The 19,764-nt window shown below is 36.1% G+C and overlaps 2 protein-coding genes across 2 annotated transcripts; one reads left to right on the top strand and one right to left on the bottom strand.

Moving 5' to 3' along the window:
- Positions 1-502: 502 nt before the first annotated feature.
- LOC142556372 (uncharacterized) lies at positions 503-4,611 on the bottom strand. The gene is made up of 8 exons (XM_075667838.1): positions 4,396-4,611; positions 3,674-4,011; positions 3,187-3,258; positions 2,721-2,785; positions 2,405-2,558; positions 1,784-1,882; positions 1,582-1,671; positions 503-994 (listed from the first exon to the last, which is right to left on the bottom strand). Exons 2-8 carry the CDS (start codon positions 3,959-3,961, stop codon positions 851-853), a joined length of 912 nt encoding a protein of 303 aa, XP_075523953.1. The 5' UTR covers positions 3,962-4,011; positions 4,396-4,611; the 3' UTR covers positions 503-850.
- An 11,940-nt stretch (positions 4,612-16,551) lies between these two features.
- LOC142556368 (cyclic dof factor 1-like) lies at positions 16,552-18,937 on the top strand. Its single transcript, XM_075667827.1, has 2 exons — positions 16,552-16,843; positions 17,466-18,937. The coding sequence occupies exons 1-2, from the start codon at positions 16,691-16,693 to the stop codon at positions 18,618-18,620; spliced, it is 1,308 nt and encodes a 435-aa protein (XP_075523942.1). The 5' UTR covers positions 16,552-16,690; the 3' UTR covers positions 18,621-18,937.
- Positions 18,938-19,764: the final 827 nt, after the last annotated feature.

Genomic DNA, 19,764 nt, shown 5'->3' with positions numbered 1-19,764 from the left:
AAGTTTGAGCAGCCGAAGCACAAGTTCTCTAATCATGCATAAAGCAAAAATGGCTAGTGAAAGGATAATTGGGGAATGGAACATCTTCCTCAAAAACCCAAACATTAGCTTTGTAACATTCGGAAATCTTACTTTAGAATGAAAACTAAGCGCTCATTCCTATGCGCCAAAAATACCAATCTTGATTTATTGTGGTGATGTGTTTCTTTTATGCCTTTTTTGCCACTCTCTTATCTTTGATGCAAGACCCGTTCAAGTGGCTCTCTTTGAGCTATTACTAATCTTCACCGCTTCCCTGCTGTTTTTTTTTTTTTTTTTGAAAGAGACCATTTCCTTACTTTTGATAATATTGATGATGTCTGTGTTTCAAGTGTTGTACTAAAAAGCTACAAATATCAAGCTAGTGAAATGCAAGCAATCTTTCGTTTAGTGCCTCGGTCTTAAAGCAATAGTCTTTTACAACTTTCAGCAAAACATGTGGTTCCAACTGAATAATCGAAAATAAGCCCACAAAATAAGTAAGAACCATTAATTTTCCAGAATGGGGTAGTGCCGTAGAGCAAATGTCTTCAGTAAATTGCGAACCGACTGCCGACTGGTATTAATTATAAAACGATACAGAAAATTCATCAAACACATACACAGTTTAGATACATTTTATATATGTTTTGACCGAAGACAACCCTGATGCTCTAAACCAGTTCACCAAGTTTTGACCTCATCTGAGAACTGATTCATACACACACAGGAGGATTGTATCTCGGACTAAAAGAAAATGGACGAAAAGGAGAACTTGATACACTAATGGGTCTTTTCCAGCCTATTCTGAAGAGTCGGTTGGTGATGTCTGTTAACTTTCGTTTCTTTGAGGATATTCTGGTTGGGGAATGGCCTGTGAATTGACTGGTGGTGCAGCTGAGTTTACCAGAAGACCCTGTCTTTGAGCTGATTGAACCACGATTGCAAATTGTGCAGCTGCCAATGCTGCCGCTTCCTGCGCAACAAAATCACAGGTGCAACGTAAGATTAACATAACTTCACATTAATCTCAAGGAAAATTGTCATTTTAAGTCCTTGACTGGGGTGGTGTAATATCTTTAGTTTGTGTTAAGTCATCCATTTATTTACCATTCCTCCACAAGAATAAATTTTAAGTCCTTTTCACATAGATGCTTCAAATTTTTCCAGCAAAGTTTTTCGATTATTAGATTTCTGACTGAAAAATTAAAATTGCCCCGTCAAAAGCTAAAATTTAAATTCTGCTTAAAAATTACAAAGACTTCAAACAATACTCTTTAATTTATTAGCAATGCTTATCATAAACTTCAATATGAAATTATAAGTGATTATCATTTTTGCCCATTAAAAGTATTAGGATATTTGATTTTAATTTGCAAATATATCCCTAAATAAAAATTAGAAATACATGTGAAAAGGACAAAATAAAATTGTCAATCGCATAAATGATTAAAACATCACATCTCCAGAGTTATGAGACTAAAATCAACATTTTTCCTTGTTTAAGCTACAATGGGCTGAGTTTTACTAAGATGCTTGTCACTGCCATTAAAATATATTTACCTGTCTTTGTCGTCGTCGCTGCAAAATACTGATGGCCCAGATCATAATGTAGCACGGCAAAAGAAAGCCAACGGCTCGAAGTAAGAACAACTGCATTCATAGAATAGCCAGCATAATGATCCGGAAATTTGAGCAACACTTTTTCATATTTTCCTTTAAAAGTAACATAAAATTAAATCATGAAAAGTTAAAATCCACTTACGGAGAAGAAAGTTGATGCATCTTGTTGATCTCCATCTGCGTCTGCATCTCCATCATCAGAGATGGACAAAGCGTGGCGCAGTAACAGAAGAGCCATTAACTGCCAATTCAAATAGCATTATTTTACTTCAAGCTGCAGTTGCAACATGAGAGAAATGTCTATTTACCAAATCTTCGACCTCTATTGGTCCAGCAAAATTCAAATAGAAAAAACCATATTAACTTTTCATTTGTAGCAGAGACAAATTTCAATTTTCTAATTTACATCCCAGTCTCTTAATTTATTTCCCATCAGTGTAGCTTAAGCTACCATAATATTCATATCGAGATTCGAGTTTTAATACTAGGAAAGGGCTCATCCACCCACTGGCAGCAGGGTCTAATATACTTAACAGCGGACACCTCGGAGCATCGCTTCCATGGAAAAAGACACAGTCAAGCCAGCAGTCTTTTAAATTAAAATATAATTGTTTCCTATCTTCATATTCCCAGGGCGATGAAGACATCTTTAACTGACAAGTAACCAAACTTTACACTGACTGACATTTTTCTATCAGAAACTTTCAATGCAATACACTGAAAATGAAAATGCCATAAAGAAATTGTAGTAATAGATGCTTACGATTAGAGCAGCTGAACGGCAAAAGGCAGCACCACTACTGTTTGTACCATTGTAATCATCATAGTCAGATTCCATTAATTGACGTTCAGCCTCCGCGAGTGCCAGAAGCTGAGGATCATGCATATCCAGAGGCGTGCCAGAAAGCCATACTCCCCTACAAGTTTAATATTATAAAAAACAAGAAACTCAATGTGACTGTGACAGATAAAAATGAAATAATTCCATAAGATGTTGAACGTTAGGCTATTTAATTTTTTTTCTATATTAATAAATAGTTACTGAAGTTGGATTCCAACATGCAAAAACCGAAACATACCCGATATCAATGGCTGTTTCGTCAGAAGGAGGCCTTGGAGGAGCTGTATAACCAGGCTGGTATGTCTGTATATCAAGTGACGACTGCATCATCATATTATAAAATATAACAGTACAAAGAGAGAGAAAAAACTAGCTAACACCCAATAACATCCTAATCTGATCACTTGTAGATGACCTACAAAAGAACTGCCACCTACTCTCTGAGATTGCTATAGGCACACCAACTCCATGTTAATAAACTACATCACGTATGGTAAGTTTTATATAATGTGGTTCATAAAATGACATTAAAGGGGTAAATGCAGATGGTGGCTAAGTATTATTGGAAGATATAATCAAGACATTTGTAAGCATATGAACCATGAGAAGAGATGACAGACCAAGAAACCAGATGCAAGGGAATGGAGGATCTACTTACATAATCTCTCTCCACATATGAAAATTTCAACTTTTCATTTACATACCTGGTGGCAGATCTCACAAGTAATGTCTCCCTTTTCATTGCACCAGTGTTGAACACATTTTCTGTGAGCATACTGTAAAACAATGGTATTCGGTAAATTATTTAACCCATGCTGTTCCGAAGTAAAATAGAGTGAAAAAGATGATATTGCAGATGTAAGGTTCGACCAAACAAATAAACCTAAATGGCCCCAAATTATGAGAGATAAAATACTGAATGAAGGGGAGAGAATGGACGGGGACGAACAAGTTTTAATATATAAATGGAAGAATAAGAACATTAGCTAATTTTTTCCATTTGTACACGTGTATTTCCTCTTTCGAAATCCAAAATATAGCCAAGCCAAAAATTAAGCCTCCACACCATAACTCTTCAAGGAAACACCGCCACAGATCAATCATATACACACACAAATCATCTCCCAAAATAGCAATACAAAATATACCAATCAATCGAAACCAATAAAAATTATAACATGGAACCTTTACCTTAAGACTCCCATTACAAGCACAAGGACTCTCCAGATTGCTGAGAGAATCTTCCTCCTGACAAATGCGGCACTCCCCAACTCCTATAAGAGGCGCCTCCTCATCCGCCTCATTGTCCAACACCACCACCACCACCTTATCGGCTTCCACAGCTTTTGATGACGAGGACCCAATTTTGGGACATTTCCCAGTGGGCCCACATTCCACAGCCTGCTGCATCAACTGGCCAGGCTCGAATGCCGCTGGTTTTGAGATCTGGTCAACGTTTACCACCACATGCTCCCCCATTTACACTTTTCTGATACTTTTAACAGAAGCAGAAATTGCTACAATAATTCCTATACAACAATCACGAAAACAAATCCCTCAAAGTTACAATCTAAGAAATGCCTAAAATTCTAGTTCATGAACAAAAGTTGCAATCTTTTGACACGTACAAGTAACAAACCCCGAGAAATACGTTTGTTCAAATAATAAAAAGAAACCCATTCACGAAACACTCAGAATCGCAAGGTTTTTGCATCAATTCCACCCAAAAAATAAAACCTTTGGAACCTAAACTATGATATTCGTGGGTATTGCAAGAAAAGGGTAAAATCAACCGACCACGCTGAAATAAGCAGCGGGATCAGAGAATTTCTCAGCTGAAGAAAAGGCAAAACCTAACCAGACTTGTGTAACAAATAGAAGACCAAGAGAAACATGGAAAACCAAAAGAGTACCTGAATATTAGAGAACTGGATAAATCGAAAAGGGATAGAAAACAGCAAAATTGTCGCCCAGCCAAGAGAAAAATGTGTAGGTCAATCGAGTGCCCAATTCGCAACGTATTATAGAGCCATCACGCGTTTTAATTCGAAGCTGGTATTGACTTGTTCCCAATATTTACTCTTTATCTCGAAGGAGGGTTCCAATCTATTAAACTCTGAATAAAAATTTTAACACAACAAAATACTAATTTCAAATAATAATGCTTTCATTGATGTAATTCATCATTAACGGACATAGGGATATATACTTTTTTATTATATTTATTACTTTCATTTAAAAAAAATATACACACACACACACACATATAAGATGATGGGTGTACCTAAACTTATTGGGCAGTTTAGGTGTTTAGGTTTTACTTAATCTTGATTTTACTTCTTTTTTAAAAAATCTTGATAAAAAAAGATTGAAGTATTTTAGAAACTATGATTAGTTTATACAGAAAAACCTTAAATAATATTTCATAAATTATTATTTGAAACTTTCTTCTCATGGGGGATTCGAGTCTTTAAATTTAGCTGACAACCAATAAATTTCAACAAGAGAATACATACACAGTGCATTAAGATCACACATTGTATTTCCTAACAGTATCCAGGGAACAGAGGGAAAGCTCCCTTCAATCATATATTATATTATACTATATAAACACGGGAGTCCTAAACTCTATGGACAAAAAACTGTACCACACCTCTATGTTTTCCAGTAAAATACATGAAGAGCTAACCAGCTCTGGCCGACGCACCATCACATCATCTCTAACTGTAAATTGATGCGTCGATAACATGAGGAAGTGTGTCAACTTCTTCAGATGATCAAGAAATTCAGCAGCTCCCTCTTGAGAGCAAACCCTGTGAAGCTATGAATATCTACCCGATGGGTGATTATATACTTTCCTTTCTCTAGATCGTAGATATATATATAGTTTTCAGCTGGGGCTTTCTCAGTTTCGAAATGATCCATGTCATAAGCATCAACACAAGGAAAATACCAAATAGAAGTATCAGTGCTGAGGAGCCACCTCCTATATATTATGCTTGCAATCCAATTTAATTAGACGAGTTTTGTAGGATAAAATTAAAGCACCTAATGCCCAGTCAAGCGCAATGTTCTCAACTTTATTACATAGCATATGCAATCCTGCTCGAATCACGAGAATGATAAGATGCACGCTTGTGATGACGAAGAACGAACTTTACTTTGATAAATACAAAAAACCGAGATGGTTTTAACTGTATAGTAAAACACATAACTTTAATAATTTCTGTGTTATTTGAGCATTTTTCAATCCCAAAATAGCAATTGGACTAAAATAGTCGAAAAATAAAAAAATTAGTACTAAAAGAACTCCACAACGATTAATTTTGTGAAACGATTCTCTAACTCAATTCGATTTATTAAAAAATATTACTTTTTATGTTAAAAATATTGTTTCTCACTTTAAATTAAAATAGATTAGGTTGACCAGTATTTTTGTGAGATTCTTTCAAAGTAGATCTTTTATTTAATATGCAACATTTAAAGGCTTAACGGAGTTAAAAATTTGAACTTAAAAAGGGTCTAGTAAGTTTAGCCACAAGGCCAAGACTCGCCTCCAACCACATATCTATCTCTCACCTTCCGTACACTTTTCCTGCAAGATTTAAGTTCCTCGCTCGTACTTATCTCGACTGTTCCTCTAAAACAAACTGCTTCAACTCTTGTCTCAGTCGCTTCAGGTTATATACCAGTTTCTTAATTACAGTGTTTTCTATTTTGGTTTTTTTGTTTAAATGCTGCATTTTTAATCTTGGATCCTCGTTTTTTCCACATCTTCTTTCCGTTGGTACTGGTGTTTGGTACGTGAAATATATTCATTATTCAGCTTCCACTATTAATTTCGAGCAGTAAATCAAGCCACCATTTCCAGCAGTAGCTCGAATGGTTCGAATATATATTTGAAGAGCTGAGTTCGAGTCGAAGATAATAATTATCCGACTTCAAGTCCAGCTTTGAATATGTTTATTTAAATTAAAGCTAGAGCTATACTTAAAAAATAAGCTAGGTTGACAAGTTGAGCTCGAACCAAACATATCAAACAAACTGTTAAATAAATTCATACCTGAAATTGGATATATCATATATATCATACCCATCAAAAATTATATTTATACTATATTTTGACGTATATGATACTTATTCAACACAAATGAAACAAAAAAGTAATTCAAATTAAACTCTTGTTATAAAATGGAATTAGTCAAAATATTTTTCTTAAAATTTTTTATATCCAGATGATATATTGATATTTTTTAAGTTTGAATATTTATCTATAAATAAATAAGTGATGAGATTAAAAAAAAAATTAAGTGATATAATTTGCTATATTATTATAAAATTATAATTAAAAAAACATATTACCATTTACATGGGAACGGATCTCCTGCTGTGTCATTTTACTCCCATAGTCCTATAAATTTTTTAGAAAAAAATGCCTTTCAAAATTTAAATTCTTTCTATTTTTTGGACTTTTTTGTTTCGCTTTTCTTATTTGGGTTTCGTTTTTTTTTTCTCTTTCAATTTTTCTAATTACAGTAACTATAATCATTGATTGAAGATGGAAGAAGTAAAAAATGAAAGGAAGAAACGAGAAGTATGCAGATGATCAGATGAGTTTTTTTTTTTTTTTTTTTTGTTTCAATTCCGGGAGGCGCGAATCAAAGTCCAATAACTGTTATTCTCCAAACCATGGCCGTAATACACATTCACTTGTTCTATTGCACTGATAAATGATGCCCAAAGATCTGAAAAAACGAACCCAAAAGAAGTAGGTTTGAAATGCGAGTAAAGACGTTAAGATGCCTAGAGATTCCTTGTACTACTCGTTTACGCTTTATGTGTAGACATACATATGGGTTTTTAAAATTTAAAACACGGATTATATTTGTGAACACAAGCGACAGGGATGTGTGTAATATGTGCAAGAAAATGGATGGTCGTGTTTTTCGGTGTTTGATGTCTAACATTTGCTTTTGAGAACAATCATTGATGAAAAGATCTTTTGTCCCAACTGGCACTACAAGTATGAATGTTTATGGTAACATTCATAAATGTCATCATATTCAATATTTAGTGATATTTAAGTTTTAGTGACACCTGTAATGCCCGAGATTTTGATTATGATAATCCGAAATGATTTAGGGATAATTGATATGATTATAGACGGAAAGGATCGGACCGGGAAAGACGAGATAATGCATGAAAATGTGCGAGGAACAGTAGCCCTCGCGCATATGCGCGGCACAGATGTGCGCATATGCGCGACGTGGGCAGAGGACCTCGCGCATATGCGCGAAGTGAGTCGCGCATATGCGCGAGCCTGTACAAGCGAAAGATCCTTCGCGAGGACAGAACACCTCGCGCATATGCGCGAGAAGGGGCGCGCATATGCGCGAGGCAAGTATTTGGGGTGATTGCCGAGACAGTAAGTCTCGCGCATATGCGCGAGACATGACGCGCATATGCGCGAGCAGGTGTATTCAGGAATGCCGAGTCCAGAGAGTTGGGCGCATATGCGCGGAAATGTGTCGCGCATATGCGCCAGCAGTTGGGAAGACACGCGCCGAGACTTAAGGTCTCGCGCTTATGCGCCGATTGATGTCGCGCATATGCGCGAGACATGTTGCGTGAAGAATGTGCCATTTGCCTTGCTGCATGCCCGAGATATATATATATATATATATATATATATATATATATATATATATATATATAACATTCCTCTTCAGACAAGAAAAACGAAGAAAGAGAAGATTCAGAGAAGCTCCGAAAATCCTTACGCCTTTTGTGAGAAATCCGTCTATCTGATTTTGAATCCGACTTCAGTACTGTGTTCCTATCGACTTAGACTACAACTGGACGTAAGTTTTGCTACGTTTTGATATGATTTGAAATTATGGTATTGTCAGAATCTGATATGATTCATATATGATGTTCTTGTCATGTTAGACATCGTATAATCGAAACCGGACTGAAGAACAAATACCATATGAAATTGTTATGATTTTCAGAGTTGTTTTGGAATCAATTTGATATCAGAATTGAATTGTTACCGATTATGAGATGTTAGAATTAATATCTGACTGAGATGATATTGCTAGGTATATTGAGACTATGACGTTGTACTGATACTGGTTATGAATTCTGGTATTAAATCTGTGATGTTGAGATAGACGGGGTTATCGTGACTGTATTGTTATGCCGTCGAAACATCAGTATATTGATATTGATCAGATTCAGTAATGATATCATTGATATGAATTAGATTGTACCTTGTTCAGATATGGATCAGATTATATACCGATTTGAGTATTGATCAGAACGGGTCTTGAATTGAGTTATATACTGATATGGTATTTATGTGACTTGTCATTGCCAGACTGGGTATGGACAGATTGACATACAAGACCTCGTCTTCATCAGATCGTGAAGAGAAAGGTATAAATAAATGTTGATTCGGGATTGCACAACTCGAGTTAGGTCTGACTTGAGTTTCCCAAAATCACATACTTTATTTTATTGCATTGATACTTGCAGATTATCAGATTGATATGTTTAGTCTATTGAATTATAGCAGAGCCAGAGGTTGAGTCTAGGGCAGATAAGCCTAGCTAGGGCAGAACCGCCGAGTCTTTGTCAGAACCGCGTAGACTCTAGACTTTTGGTGTATCGATGAGCTTAGATGTAGATCGACGTCTATTGTAGATATTCGATACAGCATACCAAAATCTAAATTAAATCAGGATCCCTAGATTAGAATGAGAGATGAGTCGAGTCTTAGATATTGAGACTAGAATTTCATTTACAGATCCGTATTGATTTATTTTTCGTAGATTTCGATTCAGATATTATTTACAGATTGGTATTGATACATGTTGTTTGATTATGCGACATGTGATAAGATATAATTCATGCTTTTATGTTAATTCAGTTAACTGCATGTATACATTATTTATACTGGGATTATTCTCACCGGAGTATCCGGCTGTTGTCTTGTTTGTATGTGTGCATGACAACAGGTGGGACAAGATCGGGGTCAAGAAGATGATAAGAAAAGATCGTGATTAGAGTGGAGGCTCCGGACTTGGATTAGAGACTAGGGTTGGACACTTGATATTTGCTGTTAAACCTTAGTTGAATAAATGTATGTAGTACAGGACTTGTACTTTTATACTGAGATGTATATATGTTTTATTTCACTACGTTCCGCATTTTAAAAAAAAATTTAGACCCTGTTTTATAATTGATTAATTAGTCCCAATAATGATTAAGAACACGATTAGCGTCCGGGTCCCCACAACAGGTGATATCAGAGCGATAGATCCTTTAGATTGAGAAAGAAGAGAATGAGCGGGGTAGATTGAGTTTTCTTTCCTTGCATGTGATTGCTAGCATGAGATTTATTTTAATGTTTATTTACATTGTGTATGCTAGCATGAGATTATGTTTTACTGCTTTGAAATACATGGTTACCTGATTATCTGATTTGAGTTGGTACTATGTATTATTGAGTATGAATCAGATTTGATTCTTGATCAGCAGTAAGATGATCAGAGAAAGAGTGGAACATATTTGTAGTATTTGAGTACTAATGTTTTGATAAGCAGATATACCTCCACGGAGAATCCTAGAAAGGGGTAGTACTTCGACTGAACAGATAGATGTATCAGAAACTCAGATGGAAATACAGTTGGAAGAGTTTCAGTTATTTCAGCCGCCGATTCTGAGTGGTATAGAGACGTCTGAAGAGTGTGAGAACTGGTTTGATGATATAGAAATACTGTTTGATTTACTTGATTATTCAGATGAGCAGAGAATTAAACTGATATTCCACCAGTTACGAGAGACTGCCAGAAGTTGGTGGATTACAAGTAAAAGAATGCTAGAACAGAAAGGTACAGTGATTTCGTGGGAAATATTCAGAACTGAATTTTATCGAATATTTTTCTCAGTTTCGTACCGGGAGGACAAGAAAGCAGAGTTTGAGAATTTGAGACAAGGTCAACTGAATATTGAAGGATATGTTGCTAAATTCTCTACTCTACTGCGTTTTGCTCCTCATGTAATTGGGAATGATGAAGCTGTAGCGGATCAGTTCATCAGAGGATTGAACTCGGAGATAGTTGCATTGATGAATATGCAGCGACCTTATCATTTTGCTGATGCCTTGAGTAAAGCGAAGAGAGCGGAGGCGAGTCTGATTAGACAACTAAAAAGGGTGTGTGCGATGCAACCCCAGACACAGCAATCCTCTCTCCGATTTGATCGCGGCAGCACGAGTGGAAAGCAAGATTTGCTGAAAGCTCGAAAGAAACCATTCAAGAAGTTAGGGAGCGGACTGAGCGGTTCAACTAGCTCCAGTGGTTCCAGCTCAAGTTATACTGGAGTATATTGCAGGATTTGCGGAGGGAGACATTCCACAGAGCAATGCCAGGGAGTACTGGTAGTTGTCGTATCTGCCGACAGCCGGGACACTTTGCTAGAGTTTGTCCCCAGAGAGATTCCCGCAGATTTCAGGGAGCTGGACCATCTGGTGATAGTGACCGAGGAACAGACCCCAAGAGGCACTTGATGATATAGTGGCAGGTACTATTCTTTTATGATTATATTGCATATGTATTGATATATATTAATGCATTTCTTACGATTGTCCTTGACTGAGTTGCATTGATATATACGGTACCTGTTGGGTCTGTATTGCTGTAGTATTAATTTTTGTACCTTCTTGGAAAGAAAAAAATTGATATCAGAGATTTCTGTGAAATATTGTATATTACAGTAAGATGAGAATGAGATCGAGTTAAATTATGATGTACTTGTGTTTTCTGATTTGATTGCATTATTGACATTAATATGCTGAACAAGTACAGAACTATTATAGATTCCTTTTAGGAGAATATAAGATTCAGACCAGATATGGCTGATGAGTAGAGATTTCACGGTAAGGATTCTAGATTCAGAATTTCTTTGATATCTGTGTGTTGTCTATGACTCGATCGATACAGAAAGGAACATATGGTATCCTTATGATTTTGCTTGATTTTGTGCTTTTGGCAGAATGTATAGCATGATTTTATCTATGGTTTATAGATTGATGGATAGTTGGAATGAACTATCTAGATACTGGAGGATATCCAGGAACGGTAGTGCTGGATTTTAGCACTAGTGACCTGATGTCTTGTCACTTTATGAATTACTGTATAATGATAGCTATCCAACGAGTATTGAGATAGCCACAGATAAGACATTGTACAATGAGTACTGCAGATTTTTGCTGAATGGGAATGATATTACGGTGATATTTGAGATTGAAATTGATAACAGCTGATGATATTGATTTGGTATGAGCTGTTGATTGGTATATACGGATGTTGTATAGCCAGTATTTGCAAGTAATTTTATCAGAATGGTTTGATAGAATGAATTTGCTGAAGTAACCTCTATTATACATTCCTTCTTTATCTGATTTGATTGCCTGTGATTTCGAGGACGAAATCATATTTTAGGGGGGCAGAAATGTAATGCCCGAGATTTTGATTATGATAATCCGAAATGATTTGGGGATAATTGATATGATTATAGACGGAAAGGATCGGACCGAAAAAGACGAGATAATGCATGAAAATGTGCGAGGAACAGTAGCCCTCGCGCATATGCGCGACGTGGGCAGAGGACCTCGCGCATATGCGCGAAGTGAGTCGCGCATATGCGCGAAGTGAGTCGCGCATATGCGCGAGCCTGTACAAGCGAAAGATCCTTCGCGAGGACAGAACACCTCGCGCATATGCGCGAGAAGGGGCGCGCATATGCGCGAGGCAAGTATTTGGGGTGATTGCCGAGACAGTAAGTCTCGCGCATATGCGCGAGACATGACGCGCATATGCGCGAGCAGGTGTATTCAGGAATGCCGAGTCCAGAGAGTTGGGCGCATATGCGCGGAAATGTGTCGCGCATATGCGCCAGCAGTTGGGAAGACACGCGCCGAGACTTAAGGTCTCGCGCATATGCGCCGGTTGATGTCGCGCATATGCGCGAGACGTGTTGCGTGAAGAATGTGCCATTTGCCTTGCTGCATGCCCGAGATTTTATATATATATATATATATAACATTCCTCTTCAGACAAGAAAAACGAAGAAAGAAAAGATTCAGAGAAGCTCCGAAAATCCGTACGCCTTTTGTGAGAAATCCGTCTATCTGATTTTGAATCCGACTTCAGTACTGTGTTCCTATCGACTTAGACTACAACTGGACGTAAGTTTTGCTAAGTTTTGATATGATTTGAAATTATGGTATTGTCAGAATCTGATATGATTCATATATGATGTTCTTGTCATGTTAGACATCGTATAATCGAAACCGGACTGAAGAACAAATACCATATGGAATTGTTATGATTTTCGGAGTTGTTTTGGAATCGATTTGATATCAGAATTGAATTGTTACCGATTATGAGATGTTAGAATTAATATTTGACTGAGATGATATTGCTAGGTATATTGAGACTATGACGTTGTACTGATACTGATTATGAATTCTGGTATTAAATCTGTGATGTTGAGATAGACGGGGTTATCGTGACTGTATTGTTATGCCGTCGAAACATCAGTATATTGATATTGATCAGATTCAGTAATGATATCATTGATATGAATTAGATTGTACCTTGTTCAGATATGGATCAGATTATATACCGATTTGAGTATTGATCAGAACGGGTCTTGAATTGAGTTATATACTGATATGGTATTTATGTGACTTGTCATTGCCAGACTGGGTATGGACAGATTGACATACAAGACCTCGTCTTCATCAGATCGTGAAGAGAAAGGTATAAATAAATGTTGATTCGGGATTGCACAACTCGAGTTAGGTCTGACTTGAGTTTCCCAAAATCACATACTTTATTTTATTGCATTGATACTTGCAGATTATCAGATTGATATGTTTAGTCTATTGAATTATAGCAGAGCCAGAGGTTGAGTCTAGGGCAGATAAGCCTAGCTAGGGCAGAACCGCCGAGTCTTTGTCAGAACCGCGTAGACTCTAGACTTTTGGTGTATCGATGAGCTTAGATGTAGATCGACGTCTATTGTAGACATTCGATACAGCATACCAAAGTCTAAATTAAATCAGGATCCCTAGATTAGAATGAGAGATGAGTCGAGTCTTAGATATTGAGACTAGAATTTCATTTACAAATCCGTATTGATTTATGTTTCGTAGATTTCGATTCAGATATTATTTACAGATTTGTATTGATACATGTTGTTTGATTATGCGACATGTGATAAGATATAATTCATGCTTTTATGTTAATTCAGTTAACTGCATGTATACATTATTTATACTGGGATTTATTCTCACCGGAGTATTCGGCTGTTGTCTTGTTTGTATGTGTGTATGACAACAGGTGGGACAAGATCGGGGTCAAGAAGATGATAAGAAAAGATCGTGATTAGAGTGGAGGCTCCGGACTTGGATTAGAGACTAGGGTTGGACACTTGATATTAGCTGTTAACCTTAGTTGAATAAATGTATGTAGTACAGGACTTGTACTTTTATACTGAGATGTATATATGTTTTATTTCACTACGTTCCGCATTTTAAAAAAAAAAAGACCCTGTTTTATAATTGATTAATTAGTCCCAATAATGATTAAGAACACGATTAGCGTCCGGGTCCCCACAACACCTCTAACAAATGTCCTCTATTTCAATGTCGTCTTAAAATTTCTGACATTTTTTAATGTCATTATAAGATGTTAATGACAACTTCATACGTGTTACTAATTATTCATATAATGACAATTTTAAATGTCAGAAAAACTCATATTTTAAATACATTTATACATGCCTTGTTATTATAGTAATAATGACAAATTTATATGTCAGTTAAAATCATTTATAATGACAACTAAAAGTGTCGTGTATGTTATTTATAGTGACAATAACAAATGTGTGAATATTTGAGTTGCATAAATATTGGAGGAGAGAAAAATAGATAAAATAAATGTGAAAATAAAAAACATATTAGATTAGTTATCCTGACATTTTTAATTGATGTCATTTTTTATATGGAAAGAAACAATTATTTTCCCTCATTCAATATTTATCCAAACCAAATATTCTCACATTTATTTATAATGACAAATTTTAGTTTTTTAATGATTTTTTACGATGTGGGAAAAAAATTGTTTCCCTCTATATAAAAAATGACATCAATTAAAAATATCAAGGGTAACTAATCTAATATGTTTTTTTTATTTTACACATTATTAATTTTTTACAAGTGTCATTATTAAGTATTTGTAACAACATTTAATTAAAAGTGTCTACAAAAAAGTGTTACAATAGCCATTTATTATTGTAGTGTGGGATATCCAAAGGGGTAATTACAATGTAGGGGTGAGTGTCCATTGATAGGTAATAGTTGAGCTCACGTAGTAGTATACACAACCCAAGGAACTGTTATTAATGATTCTGCTGCTTCGAAATGGCGCGGTGCAGTTGTTAGTCTTCAAGCTGTGGATGTGGTGCATGATGATCTTTTGCACCCAAGTCGTTACTAGTGAACTCAAAATCCATTCCACGGTACTCACTGTCTTACTCAACTCATCAAATGCTGCTTCTTTTGTGAATACGTAATATACCTATGGTGTAACCTCTGGTGAAATAATAGCGCGCTTTTATTAGTTCTCACTTCTCAGAGATCAGAAGTGCACCCACTTTTCATTCCTGTGAAGTTCCAAATTAAAATAGTCATTCAACTTGGATGTATGTCAACTTATGCTTAAATTAAGAAAATTTATATAATATTTTTTTAAAATACGGCTATCTGTGATATTGTGTTATGGGTAAACTCAAAGAATCAACATAATAGCATGTAAATCACGTTGATCGGATGAACTACACCCGACAGATTCTGTATAGTACGATCAAAACTAAAATAACAAAGATAATAAATGATTAAACATTTGATCGTGCTGTTTGGTGAGCCATCAATTGAAAAATAGTATTACACTGATGAATGAGTGAACGTACATATAATTGAAGTACTTGACATATCCGCAATAGCTTCATTAATCATAAATTAATATGTTGGTAGGATTAATTTATACTTAGATTAGGTTATGTAATGAAAATGGCCTTGAATATAATCGTTATTCCCAAAATTATATATGCATGGCAGCATTGGATGCCAGATTTCTGAAAAGAAAATTATAAGAAAAGAATTAAGCAACCAACCAAACTCTCATAATTTTTATATATACCTGAATATATATATGTCTATTTATCCCATATATAAATTAAAATATAGTTTACCATATGCATGTACGCGATAACGTTCGATCTATACAAAATCTTTAATCTAAATATCAAAATTTAATTTGACCTCGAATCCAAATTGGTACATAAACAATCGTGAATCATCAATGAAAGTGGAGTGGTCCAGGATAAGAGGAAAAGATACTGGGTGGGGTCGGTCTTATCTCTTTAAATGAGGTTACCTGGACACGTGGCAAAATCTAACAGCCACCCACCCGCCCCACGGGGTTGTGTGGGCACGTGTCTGATCGTGACAGTTTTGCTTTTCCACTCACTTTTTGCAGGTGCAGTAGACCATCTGCCACGTGCAATTTCTTTGTCACATTACGATGGATTCCCCCCCTTTTTTAAAAAAAAAATTTAATTAACAGTCAATAAAATAACTCATCTTCCTTCTTTTTAGTTTTATTGTGTTTGACAAAATTAATATAATGTTGTAAAGGTCAAGTAAGTGTAATTATTTATACACACAAATCGAATTTATTAGATTTATGCTTTATACAAGGTAAAAACACTTGTAGCATGACCAAATAATTTTAGAAGACGCGTACAATCAAAGTGTGAAGTTCAAAAAGTTGAATATATAATAATAATGTGTAAATTATATTGGGAAAGTGAGAGCTGAGTTGGACTTGAAGCGTAAAGGTGTCTGCCTTTTCTTCAGTTGAATCAGAAAATGATTGAAATAGGCTAGTTGAAATCCAATAGAAAAGATCTCCCACTGTCCACACAACAAATTCGTGGCTGCAAATTCATTTCCCATGCTGGCGTGGCACCCAACCAAACTTTCTCTACAAAAGTCAAGTGACGCCAAATTTGTAGAGAAAACTGAAGGACTACCCAAAAAAAAAAAGGAACATCTATTTACAGGAGCGAGAACTGATGTTGGGAATGATGAAAAAAGATCCTCAAATCAAGCTTTTCGGGAAGACCATTTGTTTGCATCCTGACATGATTGTTTCTGATTTTACAGAACCTGATGTTCATGACCAGAAACAGGGGTTTTCGGCAACATCAACTTCACAAGACAGTCAAGTATGTGATTTACTGCGTAAAAAGTTTGCTGCATTTGTGACCATATATGTGGGTGTTACGTGTTTGTGGCGAAATCTTGCTATTTAGGATCTTTTTAGAGGAACCCTTTTCTTGAGTATTGGAAAATTATGGTGGGTTGATTTCTGTTTCGTAATCAAACGAAAATAACAGGTTAAATATCTGAATTTGGGTATTGAGTTTGGTTTTGTGGTATTCTAGTAAAGATTGGTGAGTTTCCCTTTCCACATAAACTTAATGAAGATCTCTTTGGAAGAGAACAACTTACTGCTTTAGATTTGTTTTAAGATTTAGTATTCCTTGCAGTTCTCTGTTTTCTATTTTTCCTCTGGATCCCGTCTTTTCAGAGTCATATATAGGCTTGAATCTTCTATTAATCGTTTCTTTCTTGAAAGAAAGAAAGAAAACGGTAATTCAGCTTCTGCAGCTGGATGTGCTTATTAACATGAAAAACAACAATATTAAAGGGAACTGTTTGAGTTTAGACATAGGTAGCATGTCTCGATCTTCTTAAATCAAGGAAATTCGTTGCCTCTCGGGTCTTGTCATTGTTATATATACTTTTAAACCACGACTCTTATATAGATAATATTTCTTTTAATAGAATGTCTCAGAAGGAGAACCAGCCAGGAATAAACAAGAGGGGGATTCAAACTATCCAACTAAATTAGCTTTTGTAGAGACAGAGAAAGACTCATTATTATCCCCAAAAACTCCCAAGAAAAATGAACCAAGTGAGAGCAATGTCTCTCATGAAAAGACACTGAGTAAGCCCGATAAAATACTTCCGTGCCCCCGGTGTAATAGCATGGAGACGAAGTTTTGCTACTACAACAATTACAATGTTAGCCAACCTCGACATTTTTGCAAGAAATGTCAGCGATATTGGACTGCTGGAGGAACGATGAGGAACGTGCCCGTGGGTTCAGGCAGACGCAAAACAAAAAATGCTTCTATTGCTAATTATAATCATATCATGGTCTCAGATGCCCTCAAAAATGGGATACAGTTCCCTTATTTGAAACAAAATGGCATCCTTGTCTTTGGATCAGATAGACCGTATACTGAAGCTGCCGCCTCGCCTCTGAATCCTGCCGAAAGGTCACAAAATTGTGGTGGAAGTGAGTTTTTCGGTCAGACAAGTGGATCTTCTAGCACAACATCTGATTCCACGGTGAAGGGAATGGATGCTGACATTCAGGAATCGTGTTTTCCTCATATCTCTTGGCCTTGTCCTTGGAATTCTCCTCGGTGGATCCAGAACTCACCGGCTGCATTCGTCCCTCCTTGTTTTCCGGTCACTTTTTACGCAGCACCACCTTATTTTGGCTGCACCTCAGCGAGTTCTTGGAATGTGCCATTAGTTTCCCCTCCACCTTCTTCTGTCTACTCCGGAATAAGCACAAGCCCGAGCACTTCAACTTTGAGGAACCGTTCAAGAGATGGGACCGTTCTTAAACAATCAAACTCGGAAACCGAGGAGTTTTCAGCGAAAAAAACCGCAGATACACGAGTGCTGATTCCCAAGACCCTGAGGATAGATGATCCAAACGAAGCCGCCAAAAGCTCTATATGGTCAACATTAGGCAACAAGAATCGGAAAATCGATGCAACCAACGGGGAGAGTACTTTATTCAAGTCCTTTCAGTCAAAGGGGGATAGTAACCGTAATATAAATAATTTGACCCTTGTGTTGCAAGCAAATCCGGCTGCCTTGTCGCGATCGTGTAACTTCCGTGAGAGCGCCAAATGCGAGTAATATTTGTGTAAAAATTTGTAGGTCATCAGCAGCAGGAGGAGTTTGTCATAAGTTTCCACAACATCAGCATCAGAAGGATACTGAAAATGTGCATCATTCTGGGCCAGAATTGCGTTCTGATTTCAACACTTTGACAAGAATGGATTCTTAGTGGGATTATTATAAGAACTGGTAACGATGTCAACTTGTTGCACATTTAGTTCCGACATCTATCGCAATTTTGTGTTTTGGTCTGTATTTGTGATATAGACTGAAACAGGTAAGACATAATCTGTTCAGATTTAAATAATGTTCGACTTTTGTTCTTTCTTGTTGAATATTTGTATCACAGACATGATATGATGCTGGGGATAACACATTGAAGAGAATTTGAACTAAAAGTTGCCTCACTCATGGAGCTTGTACTGAATTGTGAAGAAAACCAAAAGGTGCCATTTTGCAAAGTTTGGTCTTTGGTCCCTGTTTACTGAAACTAATAAAAGTATAAAAACCCGCCTCTTTTAATCGATATTAGAAAATGGTCGAGGACGAGAAATATGTAAAATCAAGAGTCAAGTGCGGGCATCACCACAAGCAAGGAACAAACATTTTCATTATTAGATCAAGTCCGTCTCTCTCGGGTTTTATGAGAATTATTATCTGGTGTGAAATCCCTTCGCACTATACAGAAAGAAAAGGCCTCGAATGCTCCGGTGAAATGAGTCATTTTTAAATTACAAAATAATATATTGTTTCATATTCAACATAAGTTTATATATATATATATAAAATATATATTAACGTGAAAAAGGACTGTTTGTGATAGGGTCGGCGGGTCGATTTAAATATGTGATTCTCAACATATGGACAGGTAGAGATACGAGAGACACTTCGATGACACTGGATAGCCACATATTTTTATTAGCAAAATTGGTCGTTGATGGGACCCTAAGCATCCATTATTTTTTTGTTCATGTATTCTTTTTCCTTTTTCTTCCTCTTATTATTTTCATAAAAAGAAACCAATTTCTTCTTACATTTTTCTAAAAAATAAATTAAATAATTTTTTTTATCCTTTATGTTTGTATATCCTTTATGTTCGTATATTTATGATTTTGATTATCAATGTTATAAAATTTCAATTTCATTCCACTATCTTTGTTCG

Source organism: Primulina tabacum, chromosome 1 (assembly GCF_025594145.1).
Source record: "Primulina tabacum isolate GXHZ01 chromosome 1, ASM2559414v2, whole genome shotgun sequence".
Classification (NCBI taxonomy): domain Eukaryota; kingdom Viridiplantae; phylum Streptophyta; class Magnoliopsida; order Lamiales; family Gesneriaceae; genus Primulina; species Primulina tabacum.
This window is presented reverse-complemented; position numbering and strand designations above follow the sequence as displayed.